General features: G+C 47.4%; 1 protein-coding gene across 5 annotated transcripts in view; it reads left to right on the top strand.

Moving 5' to 3' along the window:
• Positions 1-22978, top strand: part of PHKA2 (phosphorylase kinase regulatory subunit alpha 2) — a 66279-nt gene that overhangs the window by 7802 nt on the left and 35499 nt on the right. For all 5 annotated transcript variants that reach the window (XR_009244514.1, XM_004597482.4, XM_058658482.1 and 2 more), the window contains exons 2-8: positions 8106-8264; positions 12024-12071; positions 12759-12927; positions 16026-16108; positions 18072-18152; positions 19419-19517; positions 20951-21097. Coding sequence is in view for 4 of the 5 variants with exons in the window: in XM_004597482.4 (XP_004597539.2) it covers positions 8106-8264; positions 12024-12071; positions 12759-12927; positions 16026-16108; positions 18072-18152; positions 19419-19517; positions 20951-21097 (786 nt within the window). In the remaining variant the exon portion in view is untranslated. The remainder of the gene's footprint in view (positions 1-8105; positions 8265-12023; positions 12072-12758; positions 12928-16025; positions 16109-18071; positions 18153-19418; positions 19518-20950; positions 21098-22978) is intronic.

Genomic DNA, 22978 nt, shown 5'->3' with positions numbered 1-22978 from the left:
TGTTATGAATTATTATGGACATATTCGTTGTAAAATTTTTAGAATCAGACAGTGAAAATCCATTCTCACTTTGGGGTAGGGTTGCAGTTCATGAAGTGTGCTTCCCAGATCCCTAATGGTTCCCAAGACCTTCTCAGTAAGGCCAAAACTCTTCTCATCTTCTTACCGAGATGTTATTTGCCTCTGTCACTGTGCTGACATTTGCAGTGATGATAGGGAGCCGGCGGCTTAGCTTAAAGCCGGCGACTTACCCTCACCTTCAGATACAGAAGGAAAAAAAATGGAAACATTTGTCCCACCTTCCTTGCTCCATAGTGAGCCTCCCCACCCTAGTTAGTGGCCCACATGGACATACATTCTTCTCACCTAGGTAAACAAACAAACAAAAAAAAAGCTAGAGACCACAAACAATCCCAGCAGTCATGTACTTGCAGGGTAATAATTTAAAAACTAATTACATTTAAAAATGTTCTTATTGTGTTGCAGCAATAAAATTATTTCATTTTTTTATTCAAGCTTTCAAATATCCTGTGAAGTGGGAAGTACATACAAAGCTCTTTTGCTGCATACTGAAGTAGGCTGGCTACCTTAAGGAAAATCGTGTACGTGGTTGAGATGTGAGCTATGCCAGCAGGCTCTTGACTTGCCAAAATGATCATCTAAAACCAAAAACTTTGAGAATAGCTGCGAAGTTTGAGATTGTCTGGGGGAGACCATAAAGAAGTCTTTAACTTGCTCTGTAATCTTCTGTCTCCTTAAAATAAACTTTCAACAAAAAGACTGACACAGCAGCAGGGAACTGTTTTGAACCAGGAACGTCCCTAGAAGTCAGCTTTGGATCCCTTCTGTCCCCTCATTTTCCACCTGGAATGCAGAAGTCTCGCTGATGGGTGAGATCATCAAGAAGTGTCTCAGCCACACCCACTTATTGTACATGCCTGTCTTCCAGTCCCGCTTTAGCCTCCCTGCTTCCACTCTTGCCTAAAGCAGTAAGGGGTCTTATAGCAGGTACAAGCCTGCATGGCTTCCCCATTCACAACATGCCCTCAGCTGCAATGGCCTCTAGCGTAAGATGCAGAGTTCTTGCTTGTGGCCCCCTAGACTGAGCTGACGGCGGCCAATCTTCCCCTCACTCACCATCCAGGGCATCCCAGCCAACACTCCGAAACAGGCTCTGTTGGCTAGACAACTTGGCTTCTCTGTCAGGAGTGATAGCACATGGAGAAAAGCAGAGAAAGCCACACCAACTTTCTCATGCCCTACAGAAGACCTATGAGCTCTCCCAACAAATCTGGGCATCACCAGTTACTTGGATGCCAATGTAGAGAACCTGGATTTTTGTTTTTTAAAATTTGTGTCCTCTTTAGTGAATCCATTTGCTGCTTCTGATCCTGTCAACTGTCAACCACCAGCCTCTCCTGCCTGCTGCTACACTTGCTTCCCAACTCACCTTCTCCCTCTATCCACTTGGTCACTTCCAGATGTTTTTCCCCAGTTGCAGCCAGAGTAGCCCTCCTTGGGGCAAGCACCAGCATTCTGGGCAGCCCCTGGTCCAGGAAGGGCACACAGAACATTGCTTAGTTCGTAGTGGAAGAAGGGACCGTGACAGATGTTGGTCTGGCCAGCAAGCACTCCGCAGGGGGGAATCCAAAGCCTGCCACTTTCTGCTGCTTCCTGTTTCAGTTCTTTCCACATGCAGTGAGGAGAAAGACTTTGCTGTGCCCTTTTTCAGCACCAGCCTTTAAATATTTAAATATCTTAGTGTCAGATAAACACATTTGAGAAATTCAAAGAAAATTCTGAAATTCTCCCTTTACAAATAAAGGATTGCAATAACTCATCCTAGGGTGAGATTGAGTTTTTTCCAGCTTTGCAGGGTTGAAAATCATCTCATCAAATCACATAGACCCGGAAAGAGCCTGAGAGATCACACAGAGGGGGAACCTTTGTCAAGGTTATTTTCTAGGAAGCTAATAGCTTGTGATATAAGCATTCTGACTTGTAGGACCAGACCAGGACAGTAGAGTAGTTGAGATACACCATATTTTTGTGACTTTCAGGTGAAATTGTTTGTTCTTTACTTCATGTGCTACTGTACTTACACTCTTGTGAGGTGGCCTGTGGCTAAGGCTTGGTCTATTTTCTTGGCACAGGAAGAAACTTAAAGGGCAAGGAGAGAAGCACCGTGGGTTTAAAGCAAAAGTACACATTCAAGGAATGGGCACAGGTGTACTCAAAAGAGAAAGCCACAGTTAACAGGGTTTGGATGGTCTTTTTATGTGAAATGGGGCGAGGGAGACAATGGGCACAAGGCATGACTTGTGGGGAAACGCTTAATTGCATTTTCAAAAGGTTTGGGGTGGAATTTGACTACCTCTCATTGAGTACCGCCAGTTTCCTTGTGCGTGGTGGGAGCGGGAGTGTTTACCATGGTAATTTTATTATCCTGAGCTAAAGGTCATCCCTGGGATGCAACTAACAGCTGCATTGGATGGTGCCAGTTCTAAAAAATAAAACTCAACAGGCGCCATTAAATAACACCGTTAATAGGCATCACACCTGTCTCAATGGGTAGGAAGAATATAATTCATGTTCAGATACACTTAAGAAGTGATTAGTAATCAGATGGGTGGATGGCAAGCATTTCATGGCCTTCCACCTTTGTTTCCCCTGCAAAGCCTACACTCCTCACAGATCCTTAGACTCCAGGAAAGAGCCCAGATGCTGAGTGCCATGTGTGTGATATCACCAGGCTCCATGCCTGAAATCCATGGAATGAAACAAATATTATTGAGAATTGCAAGTAATGACATCTGCAAGTCTTCTGTGATCCCGTGATCCATTCATGCCTGAAATTGCAGGTATGGGCCAGAGGGGATTGACAGCACCTCGAGTTTATTCTGTGGTTGCCACAGCACCAGACCAAAAATTGACATCTCAATAAAGCTCCTTCCTTACTACAGGAATTGGCGAAGGAGGCAAAAGCATAAGCCTCTTGGGACCAAGAGGGTCATTTGCATATTTGGTTGTCCCAGAGGGGCCCAGAGCAGCTTCTGTAAGTCTGCAACATGAATGTTGGAATAAGGAAGGAAGCTGGAAAGAAGTAACACTTGGCTCGCCATCCAGTCCATTTCCCTGTAAGCCATCGCTGGGTGCAGATGCCTAGGGAGCTTGGGCATTTTTGTCAATCCGAAGGGAGAATGCTAATTAAGTAGAAATTTAGAGAGGCATCATGTAAAAGTGAGAATTGCACTCCTGTGCTGCCTGTAGGGAAAGCATGAGGCTGCTACATGTGAGAGCTCGGTTTTCAAGGTTTTTCTGTGCCAGCTGAGGTTCACCTATGAAATGGTTTAAGATCTGTCTTCAACTCATGTGAAAAGCATTACTCAGTGGTAGTCTGTTATGGATGCATTTTTTTAAAGATTTATTTATTTTTATTGGGTAGTGAGATATACAGAGAGGAGGAGAGACAAGAGGAACATCTTCTGTCTGCTGACTCACTCCCCAAGTGGCCGCAACTGCTGGAACTAAGCCGATCTAAAGTCAGGAGTCAGGGGCATCTTCTGGGTCTCCCATGTGGGTGCAGGGTCCCAAGGCTTTGGGTCGTCCTCTACTGCTTTCCAAGGTGACAGGCAGAAAGCTAAATGAGAAACGGGGTTGCCGGGGTTAGAACCAGTCACCACATGGGATCCCAGTGCTTGCAAGGTGAGGACTTTAGCCGCTCACTAGACTACCATGTCGGGCCCTGGATACAACTGTTTTTAAGTCAGTGCTATTATAATTCCCCCTTGAACATCTCAAGTCCAAAGTTTTGCCCTCCCTCATTCCCCTTTTACATTTATAATTGATTTATTCTTATTTGAAAGGCAGAGCAACAAAGATCATCTGCTGGTTCACTCCCCAAATGCCCCCAATACTTATGGGTAGGCCAGGCACAGCCAGAAACCTGGGATTCAGTCTGTGTCTCCCATGTGGGGAATAGCAACTCGGACATCTGTTGCCTCCCTGGGTGCACATTAGCAGGAAACTGGATCAGAAACTGAGCAAGGAGGTGGCACACACTTCGTGATTCTTCATTTGAAGGGGAGAGGATAGGAAGAGGAGGTAGGTGTTGGCCAAGAGTCCTCTGACTTTGGCCACTGAGCATAGCCAAAGGAACTGCCTGCCCACAGGAGCAGCAGAGAAGGCTTCTGAGGGATGGAAAAGTGGGTAGTTTGCCAGAGGACCTCATAGACAAGGAGAGGAATGAGGCTGTGCACAGCCCTAAGTGGCAAGTGGGGCATGCGGGTGGGTTTTCGGGGGGGGGGCTAAGGAAAGGAATGTTGGGTAGGCTGGATGGGTGGTGAGAACCAGCATAACCCTCAGCTGGCAATCTGAGGCCATGCCAGGCCAGAGACCTGACCAGAACCACACCGAGTTGGAGCAGGTGAAATCAGAGCCTTGACTGGAACAAGGGACACAGGCAGAGAGAGCAGCAAATCCCTCAGGACAGGCCCGTGTACCCTCCCGTCCGTTGTGAATCAACAGGAAAACCACATCCTAGAGAGGTTCAGTGATGTGTTCGAGATCACATGGTGAAGAAATGGCAGAGATCTGAACCTAGGGATGTCTTACAGGGTAGAGGTTTTGTCCTTACCCAGTACTGTCCACTATGCCTCCTGGGAAGGAGGGTCCAGAAGGATCCCAGGGCCTGAATTACCTCCAGCCCCACATTCCTGTCTTCTTCCTTTGTCACCCCAAAATGGAGCTTTGAGCCTCCTTGTCACCCTGTTCACCTGCCTGTGAGTGTGCTGTAGGTAGTGACTGTTCCTTTTAAAACAGATGTTTGGCAGCCACAAAATACCCCAGATGTGCTCGCTGGGAAGGGGGCAACTCAGTGGGAATTACTCTATGTGTTCTACTTTTCACATAGTCGTTGTGCTGCACTGTGGTGTGCTCATGTGCTGTTGGCATGTTGCTGCCAGTGTTGTGCAATTGAATGTTTTAGTGCCCAAGTGTTGGGGGCATGCCAGGCTGGGTTCCAGGATAACTGCTGGACTTGGCCACTACCTTAGAAAAGCAGCAGTGGGGCCCAGGAGATGGGTTGTATGTGTAAATGAAGTTGAGTCAATTCAAAGTGGACAGGATGGCTGGTATAATTAGTTCATCAACTGTGTATTAAATGTGAGAGCCCAATAAATGAATGCTTGTTGATTTCCATCTAGTTTATGTTTTATGAATATGTTTCTTCCAAGTCCTTTAGCATTTTGCTTCTTCAGCACTGGCTCCATCTCCACTTTGCTGTCCTTACAAACACACATCGCCATTATTTCAACATCTTAACTGCTGTTAAAATCTATCCCCCGCCCCCTGCTTGCTTTGAGAAATAGCTTCTTTGTGTTGCCACCAGCCAAGAAGGTTGTGTAAGTGTTGATTCTGGAGTTTGCATAAGGAAGACTTTCAGCTTTTGCTTCCATTTTACAAGTAGAGAATTATGATGTTGAGCATTTGTTTTGGATCTATACTCCCCAAAACACCAATGAGGGAGTCATATACCCCATCCTCTCTGGGTCACTCACCACCACTGTTACCCCCATACTCCCTGCGGTTCATTGCCTTCTTGCGTTTCACCTTTATCATGTGGTTCCTGTTTTCTGTTTTCCCCCAGCTCATCTGAGTTTAGCAAACCATTTCCTATGCATGAAATAGCCCCTGTTTGGCCCACTCTTCTAGTTTTAAGAGAATGTATTCTTTCTTTTGAGTCATTTCCCAGATTCACTATGCCTGTCTGATTTGCTCCTCCAGGGCTTTCTGACTAAACACTGAAAAGAAGGTGCCTCTTGATGGCAAGTCAATTGTATTAACTATGCACAATGCAAATGTATATGGAGCAGATATTCAGTATTAAGTGTTTGAAAAATATTTCAAACCATAAATCAGTAAAAGTAACCTTTATTATAAAATTTATTCAATACCTAACTAGGCCAGGACCTTGGGTTAGGACGGTAAACAAAACATACTTTACACACAGAAAAACTTGTAGCATGGGAGCATTGCTCGAGGGGGGAAAGCCACTGCCTCTGACATCAGTATCCCATTTGCAAAAAAGCAGCTTGTCCCAGCTGCTCCACTTCTGATCCAGTTCCCTGCTAACAGCCTGGGACTGACCCAAGGATTTGGGCCCCTGCCACCTATAGAAGAACCTGTTTTTGTTTGTTTGTTTGTTTTTCTCTCTAACAGCAGCCAACAAGGGAGCTGAGAGGAGGTGGAGAAGCCAAGAGAGTCAAGCAAATGACCAGGGTTTGAGGACAAGCCTGCCCAGCCATTGGCCACTTGCCCCGGGTCAACACAATTTAAACTCAGCTTGTCTGTCAGACTGCTTCTCTAGTCTCAGCCCTGACTCCTAGGGTTTAAGGATGTCACCATCGGATATTTGGGTCCTTGCCACCCACATGGGAGAGCCACGCTGGAACTGGATCCTGGGCTCCTGGCTTTGGCCCAGGCTGTTGCAGGAATTTGGGGAGTGAGTCTACAGATGGAAGATTTCTTTCAACTTTAAAAAATGAACATAAGTTTTGAGAAAGAGAAAATCAACTGAGCTTTGCATGCTCTCTCCTCTGAGTTCGTACGCTTTGGAGTGATGTATTTCTCTGAGCTGGCAAGGTTCTGACTGTGATGCCTTTGATAAGATGCATTTCCCTGTGTGTTTTCAGGAAAGAGCTGGAGGCTTTGTGACTTTCTCTTTTACCCATTTTGTTTCTTTTAAAACAAAACAGGACTGTCTTAAAAAGCATCTTTGGAGCTGGTCTGTACTTAGGACCCCCACAGCCTCCATCTGAGCTCTGGGCTGAAGTCCCAGTGACTCCTTGCTTCTGACCTGGCTTCCTGCTGATGTGCCTGGGAGGCAGCTAATGATGGGCTAGATACTTGGATCCTTGCCACCTACATGGGAAACCTGGCTAGGCTTCCTGACTCCTGGTCTCAGCCTAGCCAAGCCCTGGTATTATTTGAGAAGCAGCAGGTGAAAGAATAGCTCTCTCTCTCTCTCTCTCTCTCCCTTTCAAATAAATCTTTACAGAATAGTTTTATTGATGTATAATTTACTTGCCATATAAATCACTTATTTATGCGATTGAATGATTTTTTAGTATTTTCAGGATTGTGCATGAAGCACAATCAATTCTAGAACATTTTCTTCACCTACAAAAGAAAAAAAAAAACCTGTTAGCAGCACTTCCATGTTCAACCCTGGCGTCTGTGAATCTTCGGTTTCTGGAGATTTTCCTGTCCTGGGCATTTCATCCAGAGAAAGTATACTGCACACAGCCTTTTATGAGTGGTTTCTTTCACTTAGCATAATGTTTTCCAGGTTTATTCCTGCTGTAGCATGCATCAGTGCTTCCTATTACTGCCAAGTCATGTGGTGGTGTTTGTAAAGGACATTTTGTGTATGCATCCATCAGTCAATGGGTAGTTACTTCTTGGTTTTTATGAATGCTGCTACTATGGACAGTGTGCACATTTGTTTTGGTATGTGTATGGTGGGCTGGTTGTTTTGGTGACCCTATCCTTTTAAATAGCACTGAGAGCCTGGCTAGACAGCCTTTCATCTTGCCTGATGCTCAGCACCTTCTGTTTAGGTCTATAAAGTGTCTGGATTGCAGACGAGGCCTCTGAGGCCCAGATGGGGAAGACAGCTTCTCTGGTGTGAAGCTAGGGAGCCAAGGAGGGCCCTGTGTCCGGATCTCCTGCTCCCAGGTTCCATGCTTTGCTACTGATGGGAAATGTGAAGGTCAAGAGGAGCCAAAGCCCACAATGCATAGATGTGTAAAAGCCTGCGGGCTTGCTGCTTGTTGCTTCTGCTGTTTGACACAACAGTGTACTCTGAAAGTAACAGAGCAAAAGTGCGCAGAGTTCTCGTCTGTTTGTTAGACGTGTGAGGAAACTGAGGCACAGGAGCGATGCAACTTCTTGGCCAGGGTGGTATGTTAGTGGCAGAGCAAGGACTGGAACTCTGGTCTCCTGCTCTTTCTTCTTTTCTACTTTGTCTGCCGCTTGAGGAGGAACATCCATTGCCTGGGAGCTGTGTGCTGATACCTAGTGGTGTTATCTCTTTCCTTGACCAGAACCCTGTCACGGGGCTGCTGTCTGCCAGCCACGAGCAGAAGGATGCCTGGGTGCGAGACAACATCTACAGCATCCTGGCCGTGTGGGGCCTGGGCATGGCCTACCGGAAGAATGCCGATCGGGATGAGGACAAGGCCAAGGCCTACGAGTTGGAACAGGTAATGACTGCCAGCCACGGCCTGGTTGCTTGGCAACTTTTCCTTGAGTTGAAAACCAGATAGGGAAGTAGCTGTGTGTACAGAGCAGACAGGCCTCTCCTCCATTTCTCCTATACAGTATTTTAGGAAAGCATTTACATAGTCTCAACCTTATATTTGTCTTTTGAGATTTTTCCCTCTGGAAAATGACATCAAAAAGTATAGTGGATAGGAAACAAAAATCTGAATTTCTAGCTACAAAAATGTTGCTTTGCGCAAGTAGCTACATTTCTCACATGTACTATACCAACGTTATACATATTTATAGACAGGATGTCACCATAAGTTAATATGACTGTTTCTGAAATGTCAGCACACCAGAGCCATGCATTCCAAATGACACACTCTTCAGATAGTCACATTGAAAGAACATTATACATAAACAGTGTTGCTGTTGCTGAAACATTTCTTAAAAATAGCTGTCCAGTCTGAGCCATTCCAGAAAAGCTGTCTTATTAATTTATGGTCACCCTTTAGTTTGAAACCAAAGTGGTATCACACAGTTTGTGTGCCTGTGTTAAACAGCATAAATACAGGTTCTCTCACTCTGTAAAATCAGAAACCAGGATTCCCACCAAAACAGAGATTTACTGTTACTGAATTTGTCAAAAAAAAAAATAGTCTTTGAGCACAGGCGGTATTATCCAGGCGTTTTTTCCCAGTTTCCAGATGTTGAAGTAGGGAACATTAAAACATGCGAGTATGGTTGTTTTGGCAGGAGCACACCTGTCAGGTATTTTTTAAGATTTATTTTTATTGGAAAGACAGAGTTACAGAGAGGATGACAGAAGTATTCCCTCTGCTGGCTCACTCCCCAAATGACTGCACTGGCCAGAGCTGAGCTGATCCAAAGCTGGGAGCTAGAAGCATCCTCTGGGTCTCCTGCAGAGGTGTAGGAGCCATCCTCCACTGCTTTCCCAGGTCACAAGCAGGGAGCTGGATGGGAAGTGGAGTAGTTGGGATATAGCCTGGCACCTGTATAGGATCCCAGTGTTTACAAGGGGAAGATGAGCCAATCGAGCCATCACACCGGGCCCCAGGTCTATCTTTGGCTCGGATATCCCACTATGGCCTGCACAGCCAGTGTGATTGTCAGGTCTTGGAAGAGTGTTCCCAGTTCTCTGGGTGCTTGTTTCTGGCAATTGACAGGAAGCAGGAAGCAAGCTGTGACAGGTGTAGGGAAGCTAAGGAAAACACAGGGGCAGGGCAATAAGGATTAGACTTGACAAGACATGCCACGTGTGAGAGCATCTTCCAAGCCTCAGGGGTACAGCAAGTGTGGAGTTTTAAACATTTCATGTAAGCATCAAACACTTCTTCAAAAAGTTGGATGGTTTCTACACAAGTGTTTCATTTACTAGGATAAGAATTCAACAGCAAATTATTTGGCTAAATTCCTCATCCTTCCTGTCCCCGCTCCCCCCGAGAGAAAAGTCAAAGTAAAGCAATGTCTGTCTACACACAGCTATCCCTTCTTGGCCTGGGTTGAGGTTGACATAGCCATGCTACTCTTTAATAATAGTGAGATGTGAAGAGCGAGCCTAGCTTGCTAATGCCTTTGACTGTGTGGTGAGCATAGTTAGTAACGAACAGGTGTCTCCCTTGATTATGGCAAGTAATGTGGACATCTTCCAGGGATCGCTAGTGGGGGTGCTGCTCCAGCCTGGGCTCATTGTACGAGACTGTCCCACATGTTGCAGCTCGTTTACAGTCTTTGGTCTGCATCAATGAATGCAAGCAGTCCTCACCTTCAACACTGTGACAAAAACTCTCTCCCCCCGCCACATTTCCTCGTGCTTGCCCACCCTGCAGGAGTGGTAATAGCTTCCCCAGTTGGCAAACACTCTACTTCTTTCTAAATAAAGTAATTTTCCCATTAAGGGGAAGTCAGGTGTCAGATGTTTATGTGGTAGGGAAGGTAATTATAACTACATTCGTTTTCCTATGAAATTGTTACATACTTTCTGTAATAAGGAGGTATCATTTTCTACCGCAGTAGAGTTTATAACAAAGTGAGCTGGTAGTGTAGAATCCCAGGGCCCTAGAAGTGGAAGGATCTAAGGGACGACGCACTCTGGAAGCTGGGCTGGTGAGGAATTTCCGGGACCCTCCCCTGCAAACCATGTATTCTATGAGAGGAAACTGACATGCCGGTGCATGGACTGCTGGACCTGCAGAACATCCTGCTCTTCACCCCTTGGCTGATGTGGCAGCACAGTGCTTTGAATGGGCCACAATAAAATAAGTTTTAAAGGGGCCTGACACACATGGCGCATGCTAGCCAGGCAAGGAGCTCAGACTGCATGGACTGCATGGCCTGTCTCCTTGCTCCTCTCCTGGCCAGCTGGGAGACTTGAGTCACTTCCCCTCTCTGCACCTCAGTTTCCTCATCTATGAACTGGAGTGGTGACACAGCCCACCTTGGCAGGCTGGTGCAAGAATTCACTGGAGAAAATCCAGGTGGTGCTTTGCTACGATTCCTGAGTGTGCTGTGTGATTCATATAGCCTTATTATTTATAATGACAAAAATAGTAATTGACTGCAACACATTAAGATACCTTGGCTGCCCTTTGTATGATATAAGGGCTTCACTTCAACAGTCCAATTTACTGTCATAAGCTTGGTCTGGCACGATAGCTCAGTTGGTTAATGGTTCACCCGCAAGTGCTGGCATCCCATGTGGGTGCCAGTTCGTGTCTTGGCTGTTCTGCTTCCCATCCCCCTCCCTTGTTAGGGCCTGGGAATTCAGTAGAGGATGGCCTAAGTCCTTGGGCCCCTGTACCTGTGTGGGAGATTAAGAGGCTCCTGGCTGTGGAGCAGCTCAGCTCTGACTGTTGTGGCCGTCTAGAGAGTGAAGCAGAACTCTCTCTCCTCTCTGTAAATGTGCCTTTAATAAAATTTAAATTTTTTAAAAAAATAAAAGGTTTGTTTTTATTGGAATGGCATATTATAGACGAGACAGAAATCTTTCATCCACTGGTTCACTCCCCAAGAGGCCACAATGGCCAGAGCTGAGCCGATCTGAAGGCAGGAGCCAGGAACTTCTTCTGGTCTCCCACACGGGTGCAGGGTCCCAAGGCTTTGGGCCGTCCTCTGCTGCTTCCCCAGGCCACAAGCAGGGAGCTGGATGGGAAGTGGAGCAGCAGGGACTTGAACCGGTGCCTACATGGGGTCTTGGTGGATGCAAGACAAATATTTATCTATGAGGCTATCACACCAGGCCCAAAATAAATCTTTCAAATATCAGAAATGGCTGTTTCAGCCAAACATTGCTTTTGGGGAGGCATGCCAGACTTGTCTTTAGTATAACAAAAGTAAATTACTAAACTGTAACAAAGTTCTGGATCACTGTGTTGCCGAAGTGTCAACAGTCACGGAATCTCAGAGCCAGGGCGTGCCATGTGATCCAAGCCCCTTTAGGTGACGTAAGTCACATGGTCATGGTTTATATCCCTCTTCGTGATGGCGCAGGAAAAGTGCCACCACTGTATAAACCTTGCAAGTACTTCTGGCGCGTCCAGATCGCGCGCAGTCTCCCTTCTGGCGCGTCCAGATTGCGCAGTCTCCCTTCTGGCGCGTCCAGATCGCGCACAGTCTCCCTTCTGGCACGTCCAGATCGCGCAGTCTCCCTTCTGGCGCGTCCAGATCGCGCACAGTCTCCCTTCTGGCGCGTCCAGATTGCGCAGTCTCCCTTCTGACTCGGCTGTGTTTTTCTGTAGAATGTGGTGAAGCTGATGCGAGGTCTGCTGCAGTGCATGATGAGGCAGGTAGGTGCCGACTGCCACTTCATCAGAACCATTTAGCTTGCTTCTCTTTGCAATCACCACCAGTAGTTCTATTCTAGTGTAAAACCAGTCTCAAGGACACCGAGAATTCTTTTCGCACAGTTAGACGTGTAAAAGGAGAACACAGCTTGTCTTTTAAATAGGGAAGAAAATTTTTAAAGCCATGTGATAGTGTGTGTTCTATCAGGTTAGAGAAAGTGTATTTTTGAAATGAAATGCTTGACATTTTATGACCTGACACTACTGTTGGGGGGCGCTTAGTGAGGCCGCGGAAGCATTGCGCACACACTGCACAGCATGTGCAGGGTCTGCACCGGCTCACAGCTCACTGGTGTCCTCAGTCAGGACACTCTAAGAGGCAGGTGTCTTTTCCTTTCAATAGTAGGAGGCAAGAAGTTGACATTTAAACAGCTACTCTTTCTTGGAAGCTCTACCATGTGCCACAGTTGGGGCTGTGCTAATGAGGACGCCCTATGACCCCCCACACCAGCAGAGCTTGTTGGCATCTCCCTGGTCTGGGACATTCCCAGCGAATGAGCAGGGAGAACTCCCAGCACAGCATTCCCTATGGCTGTTTTCCATCCCTCTAAGAGCCTTAGATGCAGGTGACTCACCCCTACTAAACGGGAAGCCTTGCAGCTCTTGGAGCCGGCGTACTGTCTCCCCCAGGTGGACAAAGTGGAGAAATTCAAGCACACTCAGAGTACCAAGGACAGCCTGCATGCCAAGTACAACAGCGCCACCTGCAGCACTGTGGTGGGCGATGACCAATGGGGCCACCTGCAGGTGGATGCCACCTCGCTCTTTCTCCTGTTCCTGGCCCAGATGACTGCCTCAGGTGAGCCAACAGTCACTTGAACCCACGGTGTAGAGCGTGCCAGTCCAGGAGTTGGGGGTGGGGGGAGGGAAGGGCTCCAAGCCTTGACCCACAGCTTAACTTTAACCACATCTTAAGTTGCTATAACAAAACGAGACTGGCAAATGATAAGGACCAGAAATTTTGTTTTCCCATAATTCTGGAGTTTGGAAAGCCCAGGATCAACATTCACTTAGTAAGGGTTCCTTCCCCCAGAGGGAAAGCGCACCGTCTTGAGGCAGGCAGCAAATGCACTGAACACTGAACTGTGAACGGAACCTTTAGCAGGGCCGTCATCCCACGAAGGCCAGAGGTGGCCCAGATGCCTGTTAAGGGGCCGTGCTCTTCATACTCTCATTGGCAGCCGCAGAATATTGGACAGACTCATGGGAACTGTGGCAATCAGAATTTTTAATAAGCAAATGCTGCATGGGAGAAGCGTGCTGCCCTGGGAGGTTACAGGCACTTACCCCGTCTGAGAGCACGGAAGGCAGCCATCCTGTCCTGGCACCTGTGGAGCCCGCAGCTACCTGCTTTTTTTCCCCATATTTTATTATATTTTTGACAATCTTTGCATAGTCAATTAGGGTAAAAAGGTTCAAGGGCTACAGGAAAGTGGGTAAGACTATTATTTCCATATTGTTTCCTTCATATATCTGAGGTATAGGGGGATTTTATTTTTTTTTTAAAGACTTATTTATTTTATTACAAAGTCAGATATACAGGGAGGAGAGACAGAGAGGAAGATCTTCCGTCCGATGATTCACTCCCCAAGTGAGCCGCAACGGGCCGGTGCACGCCGATCCGAAGCTGGGAACCTGGAACCTCTTCCAGGTCTCCCACGCGGGTGCAGGGTCCCAAAGCTTTGGGCCGTCCTCGACTGCTTTCCCAGGCCACAAGCAGGGAGCTGGATGGGAAGTGGAGCTGCCGGGTTTAGAACCAGCACCCATATGGGATCCCGGGGCGTTGAAGGCGAGGACTTTAGCCGCTAGGCCATGCCGCTGGGCCCGGTATAGGGGGATTTTAAGGGAGAAGCCCCACCCAGTCTCCCACCCACCCCAGGTCCCGGGTGTGGGGCATGCTCTGAGATACTTGCTCAAGTGGTTTGGATAGTTCAACAGTTCTGATTTGCTGCCAGTCTCGCCACTCCAAGCACGATGAGGTCTTTGAAGAATCCACTGGTTGACATAGTCCTTCATAGAGCCTCCATTTGCCCAGTCTTTCACTGCCAACACATAGCTGAGGTGATTGATTGACTTGTTCTGTCCTCTGTCTTTTCATGGCCACAGCTACCTTCTTGCCACCCTCACCTAGCACCCTGGACAACCTTCCTTTCACCCCCCTGCCACCCTCCGTTTCTACAATTCTACCACGACAGACAGTCTCCTGCCTGCCTAGACTCCCAGAGTCTGCCCTGTCGCTCCAGCTTTCCTCCCCAGGACCCTAGTCACCTTCTTGTGGATATACCTTTGTTTATGCAAGTTGTCTTCCAACACCACCCATTCCAGGGCTCTACAGTGAGCCAACCAGTCTGCAGCACCCAGGCCGAGGCAGCACCCAGCTTGCACGGCGCAGTCATCGCTGTTGAGACCCAAACTGCTGGCTTCCATGTTAGCCTGACAGCGAGGTCAGCTGAGCTCCAGGCTAAGCCTCAGCTGGACAAGTGTCTCTCCCACCACAGCATCTGCTACAGGTGTTCCCTGGATTCGGGCACTTGACTGCTGGTCTCAAAAGTTCTTAGCAGCCCAATAGACTGAGGCTTCACACTACAAGTGTGGAACTCTATACATCCCGGAAATCAATAATTATGCATTATCTTTATGGTTTTGCATATAAACTGTGCACTTGTAAAAATGCGTTTTGCTTACAAGTTAGTATGAGCTAGCTTATTGTAGATATTTTGAAAATTCTAATACAAAAAAAAAAATTCCACTGGTAACTATTTCTTCCAAGTCTTTTCTCTGCATTTTTAAAAAGATTTTTGTTGGAAAGGCAGATTTATAAACAAGGAGAGAGAAAGATCTTCCGTCTGCTGGCTCACTGCCCAAGTAGCGGCAATGGCTGGAGCTGAGCCAATCTGAAGCCAGGAGCTTCTTCTGGGTCTCCCACACGGTCTCAAGGCTTTAGGCCATCTTTGACTGCCTTCCCAGGCCACAAACAGGGAGCTGGAAAGTGGAGGAGCCGGGGTACGAACCAGCACCTATATGGGATCCCAGCGCATGCACGCCGAGGACTTTAGCCTCTAGGCTATTACACTGGGCCTCTCTCTGCATTAAAAATAATAATTTAAGGCCATATTTTATACATGAATAGTCTTTAAATCACATGGCGTTATAACTTGTTTCCCCCATGATCTTACAAGTTCTTGATAACATTGTAGTAACTGTCCATGGATATTTGATAGTTTGACTACTCCTTTATTCTTCTTTGTGGTAACTGTTTGAATACATTTGACCTGCACCTCTGTTTACTTCCTCATGAAGCTTAGATGCCACTCACAGGCTACAGATCCTAGTTACGCTTCCTTCATAGATGTCAGAATGCACATCCTTTTACAGCACATTTGCCATAACATAACCCAGCTGTACTGTCGAGGGCCTAGCGAGAACCAGGGGGCAAGTGGCTGGGAGCTGAGCTTTGTGTGTGGGGAGAGCGGGTTCCTGAAGCTGGGGCCTGCTCTCTCACTATGTGCCATTGAGAGAAAGGGCTCAGCCTCCCCTTTCACTCACCCAAGGACAGGCACAGTGTCTCAGATTCTCGTGGCCTAAAATCTTTATGGCGGCTTTCTGTGCACAGTCCAACCTGTCCCACTCCTTCCTTCAATGTTCTCTGCGTGCAGGTTCATGTACGAGAAGGGAACTTGCCCGCCCTCCCTCCTGCTGTCTACCATTTTTCCTTTCTCTTTCCAAGATTAGGATTATTGTTGACTTACTCCAGACATAACTTTTGATACCATATAAAAAATGAAAATGAGGGTAGAAGGAGGATCTAGTTCCTAACATGACACCGTTTGTGTTTTGTAACTGGCAGCTTCCCCCATGCCAGCTCTGAGACCTCACCGGGCGTCTGTCTTTACTTAGGTTTGCGTATCATTTTCACTCTTGATGAAGTGGCCTTTATACAGAATCTCGTTTTTTACATCGAGGCTGCATACAAAGTCGCTGTAAGTATCAACTCAGGTGTGCCCGTCATCCGAAAAAAATACACATCATGCAGTTCTTAGTGAGCCGGGTTGCTTGGGGCTGCCCTGGAGGTTAGCAAGCCAAGCCCGGACCTTTGAGGATATTATCCACTTACCGTGCAAAGTGCAGAGTTTTGTTCTGCTGTATAGTTGGGGAGTTCTGTTTTTGGAATGTCCTACGAACTGTGTGAATCCAGTATGCTTACTCTGAATAAGAAGCCGCAGTGTCCTGTGAGCTGCATGTGGGCCAGCTGGGGTCAGGGCCAAAGAGATGGTAGCTGTAACGATTTAGTTAGAGCTGGGGTGTCGTGGGTAAGGCCCAAGCTAGGCAGATCCCTGGGTACGGTCTGCTTGGACATAATGTGTGAACTCTACTCCTTCCTGACTTCTCTATGGTTTGTAGGGTAAGGCCACGGTACCTCTAGACAACAGCCAAACTGCAGGCCCTATAGTCTGTCCCTCTACCCTGTCACCTGAAATCCACCAAAAATAATAGTTAAGCACCTGAATGAGGCCATGTGCCAAATGGACTTGACAAAAGTCTGTGGCAAGCTAGGTTTGCTGAGAGCTGCTCTTTCCTGGCCCCACACCTAAAACAGTGGCTCTCAGGAAAAAACAAAACACAAAAGCTTTCCCTCCCATAGGACATGTGGCAACATCAAGAGTCATCTGTGGGGTCACAGCTGGCAAGGGCTGCCACCAGGTGGGCTGAGACACTGACGCTGCATCCTGTCCACAACACACGTCCTACAGGACTCAAAATGACATGACAGCCAAGGATGGCCATGGCAGCCAAGGTTGATGAACCTGGGCCTAAATTCCAGAAGCCTCTGTGGAGAGGCAGTAGGGCTTAGATAAGTAGCAGGGAGAGAACAGTGTAGGGGGGTGCAGAATAGCACAGGTGGTCCCGGGTTTAGGGGGATTCCTGGGACAAGGGTACAGAGTGAAGGAGCAGACTTGGGGTGGAAGTTGACATTGCAAGTAACAGGAAGGGGCAGGGATGCAAGCCAGATCACAGAGGGGAGGGGTGTCCGGAGAGAGGAATGTGACCCGCCAGGGAAGAAACTGACATTTTAGTCTCTGACACAGGGAAGTGAAGTGATCAAAGCAGTTTTGGAGAATGAGTCACTTGACTCTGGATTGGAGTAAAGAAGGGTTGGAGGGAAGACCAGCCCAGCTGGCAGGATGACCAGAAGTGAGTTCTGGTCTCTGCTACAAGGCATGCCCGGCAGGGAAGGCGCCAAGACTCAACTTGGACACTTTAGAAGATTTTCTTCAGAGATAAAGACTGACATCTTGTCCCTAGCCCTGTTCTTGTTGGATTGGATGCTTGCTGTAGTGCGTGTAGGATGATTTTAAAACAGCATCCAGTTCTTCCATTTGTAAATCACATTCTCTGGGTGACGCTGTTCTAAGTCAACTCATATTAACTGGTTTTAAAATACTGTGTACATTCAGCGTGCCTTGCCTCAGGTTTGACTTTGGCTCCAGTTACTAGCTGAGCAAGTTTTGCCTAATATAATGCTCAAAAAGTTCTCGGATTATTTTAAATGGTTTTAATGATAATAATTTAACAATAAGTCACCGATTAAGGTTGCTTTGTTCGGATTTGAGTGTTCAATATATGTTCAAAGACATTGGCTAAATGTGGGAGCAGGCTTTTGATTTTTAAGATAAATATTACCTACAAATCAGAGTTTCTTACAAACTACTCTCATTCAGAAATAAGAATGTTTTCCATGTCCTTTTGTTCCACTTGGGGATTTTCCAAGATTCTGCATAGGAACTGGAATCGAGAGCACACTGACCGGGAGTAGATCCAGCTGTGACATTTGGGAGCGTTGGAGCAGTACCCGTGTTTCTTTATGCCTGCAGTGATGTGGAGGCTCATTTTCCACAGCATTTCTCATATGCCTCTTTCTCTGATTATCACCTTCTGCCCCAGGATTACGGCATGTGGGAGCGCGGAGACAAGACTAATCAAGGCATTCCGGAACTGAACGCCAGCTCTGTAGGAATGGCTAAGGTGGCAACCCTTTTTGGTCTTGCTTTTTTATTTTTTCCGCACTGCTTTGCTTTGTTTTCTTCACCAGAAGTTTACATTTCATCTGCTCAGCTATTTTTCTTTAAAATATTTGATGTGATGGATAGAGATAGGGAAAGACTGACGAGGAAGTAGCCCATTTTTCAGAAGTCAGTAGCTAGCATGTGAAATTCAAGTGGCCCACATACCCCAGCCAACTGAAACATAGGTCAAGAAAGTAGGTTTGAAATCTGCAGGTGGCCTTTTGCCCTTACTCTCCAGTCTCATCACCCGACAGCTCTTTCTGTTGCTTCAGAGGTTGTATGCATGGTCTTCCATCTTCCTCTCTGGCTCCTAGAGAGGGCTAAAGAATTTGGCCGCTCTGAAACTTGTGAGCCTGACCTACACAGTCCACAAGGTCAGGCAACTTAGTTTGGCAAGTGAAGCTTGCCAGATAGAAAGATGTCTGGAGTACTAGGACACTAGGCACTTTCCCTAAATGCTTACCAATTCACTTTTTCAACAAGCAAAAGACTTGTTGAAAGCAGCTTCACTGTGACCTCCAGCTTCTTCTGTCTGTTGCCATGGGCACTTAGCCTGCCCCTCTCGCCCATCCTAAAGATGTTTTTGGACATAATCAAGGCTGCAGAGGCAGAATTTTTAGTTAATAGACACTCTTAAAGTAAACTGGCAGGAAATGTAGTTGTTACTGAAAGAATTCCGTTTGCAAGTGCCTGCCGGGCTAATGTTAATAGCTCCCCCACCTAGAACAGGTGGGAGGAAGGTCCACCACCAATTTAATGCTACATGTGATATGAGGTTGCTAATATTTTGTGTTTTGATAGAATACTGGTTATATTCTAGGAGATGTTGTCCTATTTTGCTTGGCTCTGAAATGAACAGCAAGGAAAGAGGGTACACTTCAAAAACTTCATGGGAAGTGGAACTAAAAATACATGTATTTTGCTACCAAAAAAATTTAGAGCCACGTATAAGCAGTCTTCAAAAAGTTCATGAGGTGCATAGCTTCCAATTTTTCTTGCATCAGTTTTTCATTTTTTCAAACTTTTTGAAACACGTACATACAAGGAAGCTGGTCTGCTGAAAATCAGGGTAGAGCCTGACGGTAAGACTCCTCAGCTGGATCTTTAAAGACGGGTTTCGTTGCTTTGGGGAACACGTACGTCTAGTTGCTCAATAGGAAAGGGACGCCAGATGTCGGAGGAATGTTCAGTAGGAGACAAACGCAACTCATGCCTTTGTTTGTAGGCAGCGCTGGAGGCAATTGACGAACTGGACCTTTTTGGAGCCCATGGAGGGCGCAAGTCAGTGATCCATGTCCTGCCTGATGAGGTGCAGCACTGCCAGGTAACGGAGGCCTGGGCTCTCATGCGGATTCCTCACCTTGCTAGCTGCCTTGTGCTTGGCTTCGGTGAGCTTTAGTTTCCTCAGTAGTAGAATGGGCATACTGGGTCTCCCCCTCCTCTCTTACAAGACGTGAGTCAGGACCAGAGTACATCAACTAAAGACAGCTCATGCAAGCACTTTGTAAGCCAGAAAGTTCTATGAAAGCGTAAGACACTGTGATGCTGCATATACATATGTAATCAGAAATCCTAGCAGCCTTGTTTTCGTGAACGAGAAATCTGTTTAATGTGGTTTGAGCACGTAGGTCAGGCTCTCTCAGCTTTATTTCATCATGCCCCCAAATTGAAGGTCTAGCAATCCCTAGGTCCCTCAGGGTAGTTGTGGGCAGAAATGTGTAGTGGTCAAGAGGTGAGAGATAGCAAGATAATGATATACAGATCGTAGGAAGGAGTGACTTGATACAGGATTGGAGGACTCAATTTCGTAGATAGTAAGTGGTCAATTTGCTAGTTAGTCAGCAAACTCATTCAGAGCTTACTGAGTTCCAGGTACTGTGGTCGGGGCTGAAGTGGGTCAGGTACCTTGTAAATAGAGAACTGCCAGTGTGAGTTTGTCTGCAGGCCAGGAGCTCCTAGGAGGAATGACTGGTTGAGGAACTGGGCCCAGGGACTCAGAATTTGAGTCCACATACATGAACTGGACACAGCACCCTGTGATTCCTTCCTCGTCCTTCGCGAGGCTGTCTTGGCAGGGGTCTAGCCCTGTGTGCATCCTTCCCAGGTCTCTATGTTGGTGCCTTTCCTTTCTGAGACTTTCTAATATTTTTAATTGCCTTTTCTGTTTAATAGGGTCTAATCCAGATACCTTATAAATGAGAAACTATCATAGGGCCTCTAAGTAGCCACGGGAAGGTGCTAGAACTACCCTACTTGTGCTGTTCATCGACTTGCTAGAGTGTTTATGGAACCTTATAGATTTGACTGCTTTTTAGAAGTTTTTGGGTCAGTCTGTCCAGCTAGTCACATTCCTCAGAAGCCAGCCCTTTCTCCACGCTGGCTGTGCGTGTGCTGTTTTCTGGTCTCCGCCTCCAAAGCCAGGACACCTTAGCCTGCCAACACAGGGAGCACTATACCCAGAGTTCCTGCCCTGGCATGTCCTGAAGGTTTGGCAAAGTGGAATAGGCTCTGGAAGGAAGGGAGGTAGGCAGTGCTGAGCACAGGCTCCTGGCTGTAGCATGCTCATCCCCTTCCTCTTCTCTACTGTGGAACAGGACGCAACGGTGACGTAGGCCAGCCGCGACCACGTCAGCAGGCCAAAGCTCCTACTCCAGATGGGCCAACTCACGTGATTGTGCCCTTGGGACTAAGCTTATGGCCCTAGACGGTCGGTCTGGTAGGCCTTCTGCTTACACAGCCTCTTTGCTTTTCATTCAGTCGATTCTGTTCTCCATGCTGCCCAGAGCATCAACGTCCAAGGAGATTGATGCCGGACTTCTTTCCATTATCTCTTTCCCGGCCTTTGCAGTTGAAGATGTGAACCTGGTGAATGTGACCAAAAATGAAATTATTTCCAAGCTGCAGGTAAGTGCTGGTCACACTCACGTGCTTCAGCCGGTTACTGAGCACTACCTCCCTGTGACAACATGAAGAAGCGCCTCCCCCGCCCCCATGCCCTGGCTCTCCGTGACTCTAGTAACTTCATTTGCATGGAATTGGATGAGGTGTTTAAAGTGGAAGCCACAGCGAGAAGATGAAGCCTCAGAGGAATTAAATGACACAGTTTCAAGTAACAACTTGCACCAAGCAGTGAACCCCAACTCCTGATATTACTAGCTGCTTCTAAAGCAGGCCTGCGTAACCCTTCAGCCATCATAGACAGGGTTTTTGCAAATCTCTTGAAAGCTAGAAGGGGGCTGGTGCTGTGGCTCAACAGGCTAATCCTCTACCTTTGAATGCCAGCAACCCTCCTCTCTTTATATCAGCCTTTCCAATAAAAATAAATCCTTAAACAAAATAAAACACAAATGCCAGCATCCCATAGGGGTGCTCGTTCTAATCCCAGCTGCTCCACTTCCCATCTAGCTCCCTACTTATGGCATGGGAAAACAGCAGAGTATGACCCAAGTCCTTGGGCCCCTGCACACATGTGGGAGACCCCAAAGAAGTTCCTGGCTTCAGATCGGCTCAACTCCTGCTGTTTTGGCCACTTGGGGCACGAGCCAGTGTATGGAAGATCGTTTTCTGTCTCTCCCTCTCTGTTCATCTGCCTTTCCTATATATATAAAATCAGGCTAGAGGGTCACTTCCGGAAAGATGCCCGTGTCTTTCCCAGTAACCTCACACCGTACACACTATTCCAGGGGAGATCCCCAAGTAAACAGTGATGAAAACAATCCATGTCCTCAGGCAGAAATGGCAGTAGGTTATGAAATGTTACGGCAAAGCAAGACTGTTACCCAGTACTCCAGCCCAGTGAAACCTAAGTTTCCAAAACTGAAATCTGCATGTCGGCTGTCCTGCTTGGATTCAGTGGAAAAGTCTCTTGTCCCTTGCAGCTGGGTCATAGGGTCTCTAATCATAATCCCCAAAGAAGGCACATGTGAACAGTCAGGGTTCTGTGGAGCAAAAGGGACTTTTTCAGGTAGCTGAGATGGGAGCAGAGTTAATGAAGAGACTAGAGCCTTTGCCAGGAGGTGGGGTGGGGCTCTGTGCTGAGGCCTCTGAGGTGGACTTCTGGGACAGAGTAGAGCTGGCCGCTAGAGATGTGGCTATCAGCTAGACATCCCCACCCCCCCACACACTGAGGAAATGAAGCATGGCTGCCTTAAGCTGTTCTCCAGGGATGAGGGGTCAGAGAGTGCTGCCCTGCCCTCCTTTCTTGGTACCCAAGAAGCTGCGGGGAGCCCCAGGTCTGAGCCCAAGGAACCACACCCAGGCCTCACCCAGGTCCCAGCCGATGGGCCAGGGGCCTCCACTCCTCAGGCCTCATGGCCAGGAGTCTGGGCTTGACCCTGGTGCTTTCCAATCTTGTGAATGGGAGCACACCCATCGGGTGTCTGCCCTGGTAGCTTCTGTAGACGGCAAGGCCCCTCGGCAGCCTTGGGTGGTCCAGCGAGGCAGAATGCAAGTGTAGCCATTCCCTGACTGCTTCAGAATTTGTCTTATAGCCCTCGTACTCCCGTGGAATGGTTTGCTTTTCCCATCCGGTGCTGAGCAAGCCTGAATCTACTCTGCTCATCACTTGAAAGACTTTTTTTTTTTTAAAGATTTATTCATTTTATTACAGCCAGATATACACAGAGGAGAGACAGAGAGGAAGATCTTCCGTCCGATGTTTCACTCCCCAAGTGAGCCGCAACGGGCCGATGCGCGCCGATCCGAAGCCAGTAACCTGGAACCTCTTCCGGGTCTCCCACGCGGGTGCAGTGTCCCAATGCATTGGGCCGTCCTCAACTGCTTTCC

Source organism: Ochotona princeps, chromosome X (genome assembly GCF_030435755.1).
Source record: "Ochotona princeps isolate mOchPri1 chromosome X, mOchPri1.hap1, whole genome shotgun sequence".
In the NCBI taxonomy this organism is placed as follows: domain Eukaryota; kingdom Metazoa; phylum Chordata; class Mammalia; order Lagomorpha; family Ochotonidae; genus Ochotona; species Ochotona princeps.
This window is presented reverse-complemented; position numbering and strand designations above follow the sequence as displayed.